At 49.8% G+C, this 15,420-nt stretch overlaps 1 protein-coding gene across 1 annotated transcript; it reads left to right on the plus strand.

Moving 5' to 3' along the window:
• The first annotated feature begins 230 nt into the window (after positions 1–230).
• Positions 231–14,434, plus strand: PHKG2 (phosphorylase kinase catalytic subunit gamma 2). The gene is made up of 9 exons (XM_066577163.1): positions 231–421; positions 3,743–3,918; positions 5,595–5,649; positions 5,737–5,802; positions 11,202–11,365; positions 11,527–11,617; positions 12,692–12,845; positions 12,928–13,053; positions 13,182–14,434. Exons 1-9 carry the CDS (start codon positions 327–329, stop codon positions 13,440–13,442), a joined length of 1,188 nt encoding a protein of 395 aa, XP_066433260.1. The 5' UTR covers positions 231–326; the 3' UTR covers positions 13,443–14,434.
• Positions 14,435–15,420: the final 986 nt, after the last annotated feature.

Raw genomic sequence — 15,420 nt, forward strand, 5'->3', positions numbered from 1 at the left:
GCGGCCTCTGCTGTCGTGCATCTGTCATCTCTTATATAGAGAGAGCGCCCTCTGCTGTCTGTCACCCGTCATCTTCTATATATAGAGAGCGCACCCTGCAGCCCGTTAGCTGAATAAACTTGCTCGTTGTCTAATCCCCACGACGTCCGTTACAGGTCACATGGCTATATGTCTGTAGAGTGATTGGCTGATTCGTTGCCTGGCAGCAGAGCCTCACAGTGGCTGCGGCGCAGGCGTCCATGACGTCACTTCCTGTCGGTTAGCATGGCGGACGGGCTACGGCAGTGAGACACTGCAGTTGAATTGCCGCTCTCGCAAGCTGCAGAATGACCCGAGATGCGGAGTCACGCGACGAGCTGCCGGACTGGGCCGGGGCCAAAGAGTTCTACCAGAAATACGACCCCAAGGAGATCATCGGCAGGTAGAGGCGGAGCTTGTGCGCGGGGGCGGAGCTGGAGGGGCTGACGCTCCGGGTGGGGGACGCGGGGATGAGCTGTTATACTGTAGGGGGGACACGCGCCGAGTGGCCTCCCGTGGTAGAGAGTCATGGTGATTCTCCGCTCGCGCCCGCAAAATTGCAGCATGCTGCAAATTGTCGCGATTCTTCACGGTGAGCCTGTCAGGCTCACAACGGAGATCCGTCTGCGGGCTCCTGCTGCAGGGCGGCGGAGATCCGTCTGCGGGCTCCTGCTGCAGGGCGGCGGAGGCCCGTCTGCGGGCTCCTGCTGCAGGGCGGCGGAGGCCCGTCTGCGGGCTCCTGCTGCAGGGCGGCGGAGGCCCGTCTGCGGGCTGCTGCTGCAGGGCGGCGGAGGCCCGTCTGCGGGCTGCTGCTGCAGGGCGGCGGAGGCCCGTCTGCGGGCTGCTGCTGCAGGGCGGCGGAGGCCCGTCTGCGGGCTGCTGCTGCAGGGCGGCGGAGGCCCGTCTGCGGGCTGCTGCTGCAGGGCGGCGGAGGCCCGTCTGCGGGCTGCTGCTGCAGGGCGGCGGAGGCCCGTCTGCGGGCTGCTGCTGCAGGGCGGCGGAGGCCCGTCTGCGGGCTGCTGCTGCAGGGCGGCGGAGGCCCGTCTGCGGGCTGCTGCTGCAGGGCGGCGGAGGCCCGTCTGCGGGCTGCTGCTGCAGGGCGGCGGAGGCCCGTCTGCGGGCTGCTGCTGCAGGGCGGCGGAGGCCCGTCTGCGGGCTGCTGCTCCAGGGCGGCGGAGATCCGCCGCGGGATATCACAACGCCTGTGGACAGGCAGCCTAACTCTTCTCTGAACTTGCTCCAGTTTGTCTATGTCTTTTTTTAAGTGGGGTGCCCAGAACTGGACACAGTATTCCAGATGAGGTCTGACTAAGGAAGAGTAGAGGGAGATAATGACCTCACGGGATCTAGACTCTATGCTTCTCTTAATACATCCCAGAATTGTGTTTGCCTTTTTGGCTGCTGCATCACATTGTTGACTCATGTTCAGTCTATGATCTATTAGTATACCCAAGTCTTTTTCACACGTGCTACTGCTTAGCCCAATTCCTCCCATTCTATATGTGCTTTTTTTTTTCTTCATTTTTCTTGCCCAGTTGTAGGACTTTGCATTTCTCCCTGTTAAATACCATTCTGTTAGTCGCTGCCCACTGTGCAAGCTTTTCTAGATCTTTTTGGATAATCTCTCTCTTCCCTAGTGTTAGCTATCCCTCCTAGCTTTGTGTCATCAGCAAATTTGATCAGTTTTCCATCAATGTCCTCCTCCAGATCATTTATAAAAATGTTGAACAACACTGGGCCCAGGACAGAGCCTTGTGGTTCCCACTTGATACATTCTTCCACTTGGATTTACAGCCATTTATGACCACTCTGAGTACGATCACTCAGCCTGTTGTGAATCCACCTAACAGTCTCCTTGTCAATCCCATATTTGGTAATTTTCAATAAGTATGGTATCAGATAGTTTGTCAAATACTTTACTAAGGTCAAGATATACTATATCCACCGCATTTCCCTGATCAACCCAGTCAGTGTTACTATCATAAAAGGAAATTAGATTAGTCTGGCATGACTTGTTTGTTACAAACCCATGCTGGCTCTGCTTAATTTCTCCTTTTTCCTCCAAATACTTGCATACATGCTGTTCAATAATTTGGTCAAAGATCTTTCCTGGTATAGAAAATTCCCAACAAATGTCTGATGGGTAAAATCTCCCATGATCACCATGTTGGGCTTTTTTGAGAGCTTGGCCATCTGATGTAGAAAGAGTTCATCCATATCTTCTGCTTGTCCAGGCGGCCTATATAAATGCCTACAATGGTGTCCTTTCTGTTGTTCTCTCCTTGTATTCTTGCCCAAACACTTTCTACAGAACTACCAGCTCTGAAGTTTGAATCTCTAATTTTCCTAACGTACAACACAACACCTCCTTCCCTTTTTTTTGGTCTGTTTCTTATAAATACATTGTATCCTTTAAGCCTGGTATTCCAGCCATGTGTATCATTCCACCAAGTTTCCGTGATGCCTATGACCTCATATTTCTTCTCCTGTGTGAGGAGCTCCAATTCTCCTTGTTTGTTTCCTATGCTCTGTGCATTTGTGTAAAAACATTTTAGTTTGTGTTTGGTGTCTCTTAGGCCTCCTGAACAGCTGCAATAAATGGGAGTTGAATGTGATAGATTTGGTCTTCAGTGAGTGGCAGAGTACAGCCCCTCCCCCAGGTAGTGGCAGAGTACAGCCCCTCCCCCAGGTAGTGGCAGAGTACAGCCCCTCCCCCAGGTAGTGGCAGAGTACAGCCCCTCCCCCAGGTAGTGGCAGAGTACAGCCCCTCCCCCAGGTAGTGGCAGAGTACAGCCCCTCCCCCAGGTAGTGGCAGAGTACAGCCCCTCCCCCAGGTAGTGGCAGAGTACAGCCCCTCCCCCAGGTAGTGGCAGAGTACAGCCCCTCCCCCAGGTAGTGGCAGAGTACAGCCCCTCCCCCAGGTAGTGGCAGAGTACAGCCCCTCCCCCAGGTAGTGGCAGAGTACAGCCCCTCCCCCAGGTAGTGGCAGAGTACAGCCCCTCCCCCAGGTAGTGGCAGAGTACAGCCCCTCCCCCAGGTAGTGGCAGAGTACAGCCCCTCCCCCAGGTAGTGGCAGAGTACAGCCCCTCCCCCAGGTAGTGGCAGAGTACAGCCCCTCCCCCAGGTAGTGGCAGAGTACAGCCCCTCCCCCAGGTAGTGGCAGAGTACAGCCCCTCCCCCAGGTAGTGGCAGAGTACAGCCCCTCCCCTAGGGAGCGGCAGAGGAGCTGCATACAGAGTAAGGTCTGAGACCTCTGCACCTTGCGTTACGGCCTTGTTCCCTCCAGGAGAACGTGCGCTGGAAGAATTTACACCTGGTATCTGCTTACACGGAGCCTGTCGTCATCTTTGAGCCCCATGAACTGTTATGGGCCTCAAAGGTGAGGGAACAAGGAGTCGGGGAGCGGTGTATCATAAGCCAGTGAGTATGAAGCGTAGCTCTTCTGACTCCCCTCTACCTCACTTTTGAGTCCCACAGCTTAGTGTAGGGGGACAGGAGTGCTCTATACCGACCTCTATACAGGGTGCAGGATGGCGGAGCAGGAAACCCATCAGACACCCTCAACGTCTTCATTTCACAGTATAGTCGCAGGTTGGCACAGTCGTGGCCTTCGAGGGTGAAGACACTTTGTAGCATTTAAATGACTTCTTATTGTAGTCTGTAGAACTGCAGAGACCTGACTGGGGAAACTACACTGGTAACCAATCTTCTCTGCTGGTCTAAGGGGAGTGTCCAGCACAGTGCGGCGCTGCATCCACCGAGAGACAGGGCGACAGTATGCTGTGAAGATCATCGAGGTAACACCAGAACGCATGAGTCCAGAACAGCTGCAAGAGGTCCGACTGTCAACTGCCAAAGAAATGGAGATCTTGCACCAAGTATCCCAACATCCCTTCATCAGTATGTGCCTACTCCCATCTACATTACATACAGTACACTCCACTCCTGTGTACATTCTTCCTTTACCAGTAACCATCTGTAATCTCCTTTCCTGTGTGCACCCTCTCACAACTCTTCTCCATCGTTTGATCATCTACTGTAACCTCCTTCCTGCTCTTCCTCCATCAGTGACCATCTATTGTAACCTCCTTCCTGCTCTTCCTCCATCAGTGACCATCTACTGTAACCTCCTTCCTGCTCTTCCTCCATCAGTGACCATCTACTGTAACCTCCTTCCTGCTCTTCCTCCATCAGTGACCATCTACTGTAACCTCCTTCCTGCTCTTCCTCCATCAGTGACCATCTACTGTAACCTCCTTCCTGCTCTTCCTCCATCAGTGACCATCTACTGTAACCTCCTTCCTGCTCTTCCTCCATCAGTGACCATCTACTGTAACCTCCTTCCTGCTCTTCCTCCATCAGTGACCATCTACTGTAACCTCCTTCCTGCTCTTCCTCCATCAGTGACCATCTACTGTAACCTCCTTCCTGCTCTTCCTCCATCGGTGACCATCTACTGTAACCTCCTTCCTGCTCTTCCTCCATCAGTGACCATCTACTGTAACCTCCTTCCTGCTCTTCCTCCATCAGTGACCATCTACTGTAACCTCCTTCCTGCTCTTCCTCCATCAGTGACCATCTACTGTAACCTCCTTCCTGCTCTTCCTCCATCAGTGACCATCTACTGTAACCTCCTTCCTGCTCTTCCTCCATCAGTGACCATCTACTGTAACCTCCTTCCTGCTCTTCCTCCATCAGTGACCATCTACTGTAACCTCCTTCCTGCTCTTCCTCCATCAGTGACCATCTACTGTAACCTCCTTCCTGCTCTTCCTCCATCAGTGACCATCTACTGTAACCTCCTTCCTGCTCTTCCTCCATCAGTGACCATCTACTGTAACCTCCTTCCTGCTCTTCCTCCATCAGTGACCATCTACTGTAACCTCCTTCCTGCTCTTCCTCCATCAGTGAAAATCTACTGTAACCCCCTTCCTGCTCTTCCTCCATCCTTGAAAATCTACTGTAACCTCCTTCCTGCTCTTTTTCCATCGGTGACCATCTACTGTAACCTTTTTCCTGCTCTTCCTCCATCAGTAACCATCTACTGTAACCTCCTTCCTGCTCTTTTTCCATCGGTGACCATCTATTGTATCCTCCTTCGGTGACCATCTACTGTAACCTCCTTCCTGCTCTTCCTCCATCGGTGACCATCTACTGTAACCTTTTTCCTGCTCTTCCTCCATCAGTGACCATGTACTGTAACCTCCTTCCTGCTCTTCCTCCTTCCTTGACAATCTACTGTAACCTCCTTCCTCTACCTCCTCTGGTGACCATCTACTGTAACTTCCTTCCTGCTTTACCTCTATTGGTGACCATCTACTGTAACCTTCCTGCTCTTCCTCCTTCATTGACCATCTACTGTTACCTCCTTCCTGCTCTTTTTCCATCGGTGACCATCTATTGTATCCTCCTTCGGTGACCATCTACTGTAACCTCCTTCCTGTTCTTCCTCCTTGGGTGACCATCAACTGTAACCTCCTTTCTCTGTTTTCCCCTCCTCACGATCCTGCTATCACTGCTTGTTACGTTCTTCCGTTTCTCAACATGTGACCTCTTCTCTCTTGTCTCCCTTGTAGTAACACTGATTGACTCGTATGAATCTTCCACGTTCATATTCCTGGTTTTTGACTTGTGAGTATTATATCGCCATATGGTGCTTCAGAGAATAATGTTCCGGTTATTGTCATGATTTACATTTTGACAGAGTTTTTTTGTCAGAATGAAGAGGGGAGAGCTGTTTGACTACCTAACAGAGAAGGTGACCTTAAGTGAAAAGGAGACAAGGTAAGTCCAATAGTGTTTTACGTCTGCGTGCTTTGGTTGTCTGTACGGTATTTGCTTCCTTCCTGGCTTCATCTGATGTTTGGTTCATGAGGAAATGATACAATTATGTACAGAGGTTTAGCAGATTTAGACTATTGATGTCATCAATAGGTAATTGGTGGGGATTCGCCACTCATGATCCCTACCAATCAACTGTTTGCTGTGCCCATTGTGCTATTAAAACAGACCTGCTGTGGACCTGAAACCTACAGCGCCGTGCATTGTGAAATGGCCCTCCATGGTATTGCAGGCACACTTCACATTTAAGTGGATAGGAGAGCCTGCAGGAACCCTGGGCTTTTACAACGGCTATAGAGGGCGTTCCTGGAAACCCCTTTAATCGCCTAACAGTACCAATAAAATGGAAAAGCCCTCCCAAAAATGTCACTTTTATTGTAAATATGGCACTTGTCTCATGTAGAGGTATTTGGTGCAGAACTGAGTCGCTTTAGGTCCACCTTTAACCCCTTAGTGACCTAAATAATGTTAGCCTTAAGAATCAGTAAATCGTTTCCCCTTTGTGTTGCAGCGGTCACAACCTTAGCTTTTCATCAGTGTCGCCCTACGGCATCTTGTAGTGGAACAATTACATATAATGTATTGAAAAACTTTTATTAATTTTTGCTTTGGTCAAAGAAAAATAAGCCATTTTCACCACAGTTTTTTGTGATTTTTAGTTTTCTGGCGTTCATCACGTGGTATAAATGTTACCTTCATTGGAAGCCGTCCGGATCCGCGGAACACCCGTACGTGAATTAAAACTCACCTGTCTTGGACGCTGCGGGTCTCCCCTCCGTCGCGGCCGGATCTTCTTTCTTCGGCCCAACACATGCGCCGGGCTGATGAAAGGAGGTCCGGCCACGACAGAGGGGAGACCCGCAGCGTCCAGGACTGGTGAGTTTATTCTTATTTTTAGCCTCATGTCCCCGGGAAAGGAGGGACCCGCTGCGAATTCTGCATGGAGAATCCGTGGTGGGCCTGATTTTCCCCGTGGACATGAGGCCTTAATGATACTTTAGGAATCATCTGTAGTATTTAACCCCCCTCTACAGGCCCAATATCTGCCTCCCACTCGCTCTTACATGTATCTATGAGCTGTGAGTTGAAGTGATCCTGCAAATGGGAATATGACAGCGATATTTGCCCGGCTGATGAGGACGATGTTCCTGTAATACTGGCCAATGGAGAATGAGTTCTCTTCATGCCTGGAGACCAGCTCTGTCTTAAGGGCCTCCGCTGTAGGTATCTATGGAGCTGTGCATGTGACGGAGTGCCATTAGTTTGTATCGGGTCAAACGACTTCATTATTTTAATACGTGTGAGACGTCTTGTACCTCTGTTTTTCCAATGTTCAAAATCTATTAAAGGGGTTGTCCCGCGGCAGCAAGTGGGGGTATACACTTCTGTATGGCCATATTAATGCACTTTGTAATGTACATTGTGCATTAATTATGAGCCATACAGAAGTTATAAGAAGTTTTTCACTTACCTGTTCCGTTGCTAGCGTCCTCGTTCCCATGGAGCCGACTAATTTTCAGCGTCTAATGGCCAAATTAGCCGCGCTTGCGCAGTCCGGTCTTCTTCTTTTCTCAATGGGGCCGCTCGTGCAGGATGCCGGCTCCGTGTAGCTCCGCCCCGTCACGTGACGATTCCAGCCAATCAGGAGGCTGGAATCGGCAATGGACCGCACAGAAGCCCTGCGGTCCACCGAGGGTGAAGGTCCCGGCGGCCATCTTCACCAGGTAAGTAAGAAGTCAACGGAGCGCGGGGATTCAGGTAAGCACTATCCGGTGTTCTTTTTTAACCCCTGCACCCTGCATCGGGGTTGTCTCGCGCCGAACGGGGGGGGGGGGGGGGGTTGAAAAAAAAAAAACCCGTTTCGGCGCGGGACAACCCCTTTAACTTATTGAGTTCTGGCAACCAGGGGTACCCCAAATAGGTGTGTGTTGTGTGCAGCCCTCCAATCTACGATACCTCTAGCCTTCCACCAAATCTTTAATCTGCAGCCCTCTGGATCCTTAAACAGGTATGTACTTTTACGTCTTCTAGTGAACGTCTTATGCGTCCTCCAACTTCAGTGCTGCATCTGCGAGGCCAGGAAGTATGTCATGGACCGGGGAACGCTAAAGCACCCTGTACTTTAGTCCTGTAGACCAGTGTTTCTCAACTCCAGTCCTCGAGGACCTCCAACAGGTCATGTTTCAGGATATCCTATAGAGAGAACACCTGCGGTAATGTCTGAGGACTGACAATAATCACCTGTACAACACTGAGGAAATCCTGTAAACATGACCCGTTGGGGGTCCCCGAGGACTGGCGTTGAGAAACCCTGCTATAGGTCGTCTCCAGCTTTATGCCTGCACCTCCCTTCCACCATTTAAGGTCCCGGAACAGACTCTTTACCTTGGGGGTTATCCATTGTGGAGAGTTCTGCAATAGATACAGTAATTGCAGCAGCCAGATCATTTTTATCAAATGGACGTTTTACACGGGTGGGCAGTCGTTTAAATGGCTGCATGGGCGCCGATGTCACCGCTAAGGTCGTCCGCACTCGTGCAGAGCGTTTACACTGAAAGACCGCATTGGCTTCATGCTCAGTGCTTCACCTTCTATGCGAAGCGTTTACACACAACGAGAAACCAGTGATACTTTCTTCGCTGACTGAAAGTCAGAAAAAAAACCCAACCACGAGTGAATAGTGAGGGATTTTTTTTCTGCGTTCACACGAAACGATTGTCGCTCCAATTCGTTTGTTTGAATTTTGAGCGATAATCGTTACGTGTAAATGGGTCATATCTCTCCCACCGAAAGAGGGAGATCTGCAGATCTCGTTCCAGAGACAGATTTTGCAGTCAAACTACCTCCGGCCGCATATCTCTGAGGGCTCCCACACACTTGGGATTTTTTTTTTTTTTTTTTTAGCGCTGCGATTATTAACGCGGCTGTCCCATGGTGCCATTATGGCGGGTCCTGAGAATACAACTAAGCCGTTATTATGCCAGACACAAGTCAGCGGTCCTGACAGAACACACTGACCTACCACCACTGCTGTGGGAGGAGCCATTCTGGAGTTTGGTAGTACTGTATCCTGTATAAGCCAATAGAAACTATCAGGACCTGTGATGTCACACCATCATGTGATCACCTGTGTGAATGGAGCCAGGGATCACATGACCAGGGGCTCATCACTGTATCCAGGAGCTGTGTGTGTCATGCGTGCAGTCAGCATAAGGTCTCATGTCCACGGGCGGGGCGGGTTCCGTTGGCGGGAGCCCACCCTGCCTGCGGCATCAGGACATTACTTACCAGTCCAGATGGATGCGTGCGGGTTGTCCTTCATTTACTCCATGCATGTGGGCAGGCGCCGGGCCGCCCCCCCGCACATGTGCAGTGGAGATTTTCAAATTTTTTTTTTTTTTTTTTTTTTAAATCTGCTTTCCCGCAAGACCCGGAGTGACAGTTCTGGGTGTACTGCAGATCGGACGGCTTCCATAGACTTCAATAGAAGCCGTCCCTGCGGGATCCGCAGCAAGATGGAGCATGCTGCTCTCAGTGTGTTCAAATAATAAGGTTCTTTGTCCCACCTTTGTCGATTCACTGCTCCCAGGTCCTAATAGCTGTCCGCAGGACTTCACCTTCGCCATCCGGTTACTCTGGCTTTCTTGTACAGATAAATTTATGATCATTAAAGGGGTTATCCAGCATTTTAAAATTGGTTATCTTTCCGATGGACCATCAGTATCTGATGGGGGCATTCCAAGCAGTGGACCTCCGCTGATCAGATATTGATGACATATCCTGAGGATATGTGTAAAGGCTGTATAACCCATTTATACCAAGTGCATGGTGGAATAGGACTTTCGTATACTGTCCTTGGTAAATTTGTCAGAGTAAGGTTTTTCAAGGAAAATAAGTTCAATGAGGATATTATCCCAGTTCTAGCTGTTTTGTGACAGAAAGCAAACAGCTCTGTATATTGTGCTGTGGCCCAAGCTGGTACTGCAGGCCGAGTCCCATTCACTTCAATAGTATGCTGTCTGCAGTATGAACTTCAGCAGCTGCACAATGTACTGTTATCTGCTTCCTGCACCAAAACAGCTGGAAGTGGGCTAACCCCTTTAATCAAGGTTGTATGCTAATTAACGCCTTTAATCAAACTGTATGTTAATTAGTTACCTGGAGTCCTGAGGTAAAAAGGAGGGCAGCACAGTGATCCCAACTGATGGTGTCATGGTCTGTAGACTACACCCTGCATGACTCAATAAGACCTGAGCATTACGGCTGTCTGTGCGTTACTAGTTATGTTGTGTTGGTCTAGAATTGTGACATATATATATCGGCCCATTTTACTAGCTACCCCAGCAGAAATACAGAGTGAATTTCAAAGGGTTCACTTACTTGTCCTTGTTCCTGGAAATCCTGTGTAAAAAGTTACAGGGGTTTTTCAAGGAAATATTATTGATGACCGATCCTCAGGATAGATCATTAGTAGCTGATTGGCTGTGGTCTGCCACTCGGCACACCGGTTGATCTGGTGCCTGCTGACAGCGCCACAAACACACAGGGCCCAAAGCAGAAGCCGCTACTCTGACCCTCAAGTAGTGGTCAGCTCTTGCAGTTACAGGTGTTGGCCACTACACTGGTTGGAGCATTTGTGGTGCTGTCAGCAGGCTCTCGATCTAAGCAGCGGATCTCAGCTGATCAACTATTGATGGCCCATCTCAGCTGATCAACTATTGATGGCCCATCTCAGCTGATCAACTATTGATGGCCCATCTCAGCTGATCAACTATTGATGGCCCATCTCAGCTGATCAACTATTGATGGCCCATCTCAGCTGATCAACTATTGATGGCCCATCTCAGCTGATCGACTATTGATGGCCCATCTCAGCTGATCGACTATTGATGGCCCATCTCAGCTGATCGACTATTGATGGCCCATCTCAGCTGATCGACTATTGATGGCCCATCTCAGCTGATCGACTATTGATGGCCCATCTCAGCTGATCGACTATTGATGGCCCATCTCAGCTGATCGACTATTGATGGCCCATCTCAGCTGATCGACTATTGATGGCCCATCTCAGCTGATCGACTATTGATGGCCCATCTCAGCTGATCGACTATTGATGGCCCATCTCAGCTGATCGACTATTGATGGCCCATCTCAGCTGATCGACTATTGATGGCCCATCTCAGCTGATCGACTATTGATGGCCCATCTCAGCTGATCAACTATTGATGGCCCATCAGTAGTAATTTTCATGGAAAACCTCTTTAGATAAGATTTAAAATTTCACAGACGCTCGCTGCCCCCCTCCTGTAATGGGGGCGTCTAACCTCATTGTTGTATTCCAGGTGTATCATGCGCTCTCTCTTGGAGGCGGTCTCATATCTACATGACAATAACATTGTTCACCGGGACCTGAAGCCAGAGAATATTCTCATGGACGACTGTCTGAACATCAAGCTGTCTGACTTTGGCTTTAGCTGCGTCCTGACGCCCCCGGAGAAGCTGCGAGGTGCTTTCCTTCTCTTACACTCTTGAAGTTGACTCTTAGATAGTAATGACTCAGTGACATTGATGGGACCGCGGTGGGTACTCCCGCCGTGGCTTTAGTGGTCATTGCGGCTCGTGCTGTTCCTTACACATCGCATTCTCTTTCTTCCATGTGGCTCTCAGAGCTCTGCGGGACCCCAGGATATTTGGCTCCAGAAATTCTGAAGTGTTCAATGGATGAAACACACCCAGGATATGGAAAGGAGGTGGATCTGTGAGTATGTCCGTCTGTTGGAGCTATACGAGTCCTACTGGATTAGAGACCCCCTATCTAGCAGCACTTTTAGACTTTCTGTGGCCCTCAGACGTAGAAATTCGTTGTATCGTCCATCCTTGGGTATCAAAGGACCCAAGATGTGCCAGCCTGAATAACTCATTGATTCATGGTGCTTGCGCCAAATTCTGATCTCCTATCAGCACGATGCAACAGAAATCTGGACTCCCCGACCAGGCGATGTTTTTACGCTGCTCAGTGATACAATTTTTGTGCTCTTGCCCCCTGAAATCACATTTTTGTTTCTCTTAGCAATAGAACTAGAATTAGTTGTCTGCTGTTACAGACCATCCATGCTAAGGAAACTGTAAGTTGTGCGTTCGGACACGTTAGTTGGAGCTCTAGTGTTGTATTCTGCTGCTCTTGACTGTGCAGCGCCTGTTAGAACGACTCCTGACATCCTCCTCTGACCCCTTTCGGGGATGAGTTGTTTCCTTCTACAGGGTTCCCTTTTGCTGGATGTTTTCCTTCACCCCACAAGCTTGGCAGTGTTGCCTAGCACCGATGATCAGGCTTGTTGGAAGTAGCTCAGATCGCTGGATTTTCCCATCTAAAGATACATGCACACGGGTGTTAAAGTTGTGACTGAGATTCGCACAGCACACGGACATCCGGTCCGTGTGCTGTCCCGTGTACACAACATGTGCTATTCTTGTCCAAAAATCGGGACAAGGACATGCTGCAATTTTTTAGTCTTTTTTTTTTTTTTCTCTGACTCTTCGAGTAAAAAAAGTAATAAAATCGCCCATGTGCATGCCCCCAAACGAATGGGTGCTATTCCCGTCCAATATTCAGACTGCAAATCGGATGGGGAAAAAGGCCTGTGGATTTGCATTCCAACTGATCCATGGAAAACTTGTCACTTGGTTTTATGCTGCACTCCGGGGTCATCGTGGGTCTGGTTTCCATACAGGGAAGCTTCAGTTGTGAGAAGGCGGTCAAGGGGCCATTCGGTGCATATTAGGCTGGCACGCCGTGGTAGGAGGCTATACATGTTCTCTTACTACTCTCCAGGTGGGCCTGCGGGGTCATCATGTTTACCCTACTGGCTGGCTCTCCTCCATTCTGGCATCGCAGACAGATGCTAATGCTCCGAATGATCATGGATGGACGGTATCACTTCAGCTCTCCGGAGTGGGATGACCGATCGGATACAGTGAAAGATCTGGTAAGGTCTCTGGTAGCGTACAGTTGGGTGGGCAGACATTCAGGGGCATCTGATCCAGTCTGTTCTTACATCTTCTGTTTAGATCTCCCATCTTCTGCAAGTGTCTCCAGAGAGGCGATTCACAGCAGAACAGACTCTTCAGCACCCGTTTTTCCAAAGTCACCAGAGAGACCGTGGCTCCACTGTCACTCCATATCATCGCTTCAGGGTGAGTGCTGCCCATCCCACAGCTGCGGTTTATGACGTGCCTGGGCACTAATATGGTCAGGTCTTGTACATGATATGTAGATATAGGTCACGCCCTGACAGATGGTTTCTATATGCTTTATTCCACAGATTGCAGCCTTGACAGCTTTGGCTTGTGTTCGGATTCTGCTGGGATGGCGACGAGCCCGGCCCGTTACCCGAGAACTTCTCATAAGAGATCCATACGGGGTGAAGGGCATTCGAAGACTTATCGATGCCTGTGCCTTCCGGATCTATGGGCACTGGGTGAAAAAGGGAGAAAGACAAAACCGTGCAGCTTTATTTCAGAACCAGCCGAAAGCCCTTCTATGGACAATAGGTGACGATGAGGACCACGATGGCGAGCTTTAACTTGACGATTGTAGCTGAACGGTGAAAGACGACCTCTCGGATGGGTCATCATGTGCGCGGGGCATTTCTCACATAGAGGAAACTACGGGTAATAAACATTTCCTGCAGGCTGTAGGTGGAGATTTGCTGCTTAAAGGGGTATTCCCATCTCAGTCCATCATAGCTAAGATGAGAATACCTGCCTATAGAGCCATGTCTAGCGATGGCCAGGATTATGGAAACCTCCGAGCTGGCTGTCCTGCACGGTTTCCGTAGCTCACTCCCATGGGTTTTACAGAAATTGTAGAACAGTCCTTTCAGCTGTTTCTGTGGTCTTGGCCACCTCTGGTTGTGGTATACAGACAGATATTCTCTTCTCAGCCATGACTGATTGAGTTGGGATTACCCATCAAAACCACAAGCCTGTTTTCCCGATGATGTAATGGCACATACATCCGTCCTGCTGCGACAAAGCCCGGTCTCCGTGACCTCTTGGGGAAACTTCGTGGCCAGCAGATTTGTCTGTCCGTTCATCTGAATTTAGGTGCATAAATTCACGTTCTTGCTGCTAAAATGACCCCGTTGTGATGAATGGAAGGGATTTCCAGTTGTAGAAATGCCTGCAGTAAATCTGCAGCGTGCGAAGATTTCGAAGAGCAGATTTAATATTCTGCGGTATTGTCCCCCCCCCCTCTTAGAACCGGGTGCGTAGTGGGGTTGCATCTACCCACGGCACACTTGTTGTAGGCAATTTTCATTTATCTGACTTCTTTTGGTGGTAAGCACATGGATTTCTTTAGCCTCTCCCCCCCTTCAGATAATAGGGCAGTCACAGAAACGTCTGTCGCATGTGAATATATCCCCTTGTTAGAATCCCTTACGTGACTGCCCCCATAGTCTCATATTAGACCTCGGTATGTTAGTCTACTGCCCTACTTCCTATGTTTTGTATGACCGTATTACATGACTGTGACTTTAATTTCAGTTAATAAAAGATTCCCTGTAAATGCAAACCTGCCCCGGGACCTGCAATTAGTTGCAAGGGGTTGTCCCGCACCGAAACGAATATTTTTTTTTTTTTTTTTTTTTTTAACACCCGCCCCCCCCCCCGCCCCCCCCCCCGTTCGGCGCGAGACAACCCCGATGCAGGGGTTAAAAAAACAAACCGGGTAGTACTTACCCGGCGGTCCGGCGTCTTCATACTCACCTGCTGAAGATGGCCGCCGGGATCCTCTCTCTCTGTGGACCGCAGGGCTTCTGTGCGGTCCATTGCCGATTCCAGCCTCCTGATTGGCTGGAATCGGCACGTGACGGGGCGGAGCTACACGGAGCCGGCATTCTGCACGAGCGGCCCCATTGAAGACAGCAGAAGACCCGGACTGCGCAAGCGCGGCTAATTTGGCCATTAGAGGCCGAAAATTAGTCGGCACCATGGAGACGAGGACGCCAGCAACGGAGCAGGTAACTATAAAACTTTTGATAACTTCTGTATGGCTCATAATTAATGCACAATGTACATTACAAAGTGCATTAATATGGCCATACAGAAGTGTATAGACCCACTTGCTGCCGCAGGACAACCCCTTTAATAAAGGGATTTTCAGGACTTCTGGATGGACTATGGCTGGTGATGGGCCAACTAGATGCTGTGGCCTCTTCACGGTCTACCGACAGTCATTTACATGATTGCACTAGCATTGATGTCACCACTAAAGTCGTCAGCGCTCGTGCAGAGTGTTTACATAGATTTGCCTCTGGGTTGCAGGTTTCTCCCTCAGCATTTCACCCCTTCTGTGAAGCCCTGAGCAGGGAGCATTTACACTTGGCGAGCCAACAGGTTTCTCTCTGGCCCAGCTGCTGATAGTGCCCAATGACCATCTATTAGTATTAAAGTGAGATACCACAATCTAAAAACAGAAGTCTTGCCATACAAAGGTGAGATTAAAGGCAGTCGGAGTAACAGACAGGTCAAAGTAGGTAGCGATCCAAAGGCAGGAAA

This window comes from Eleutherodactylus coqui, chromosome 8 (assembly GCF_035609145.1).
Source record: "Eleutherodactylus coqui strain aEleCoq1 chromosome 8, aEleCoq1.hap1, whole genome shotgun sequence".
NCBI lineage: Eukaryota > Metazoa > Chordata > Amphibia > Anura > Eleutherodactylidae > Eleutherodactylus > Eleutherodactylus coqui.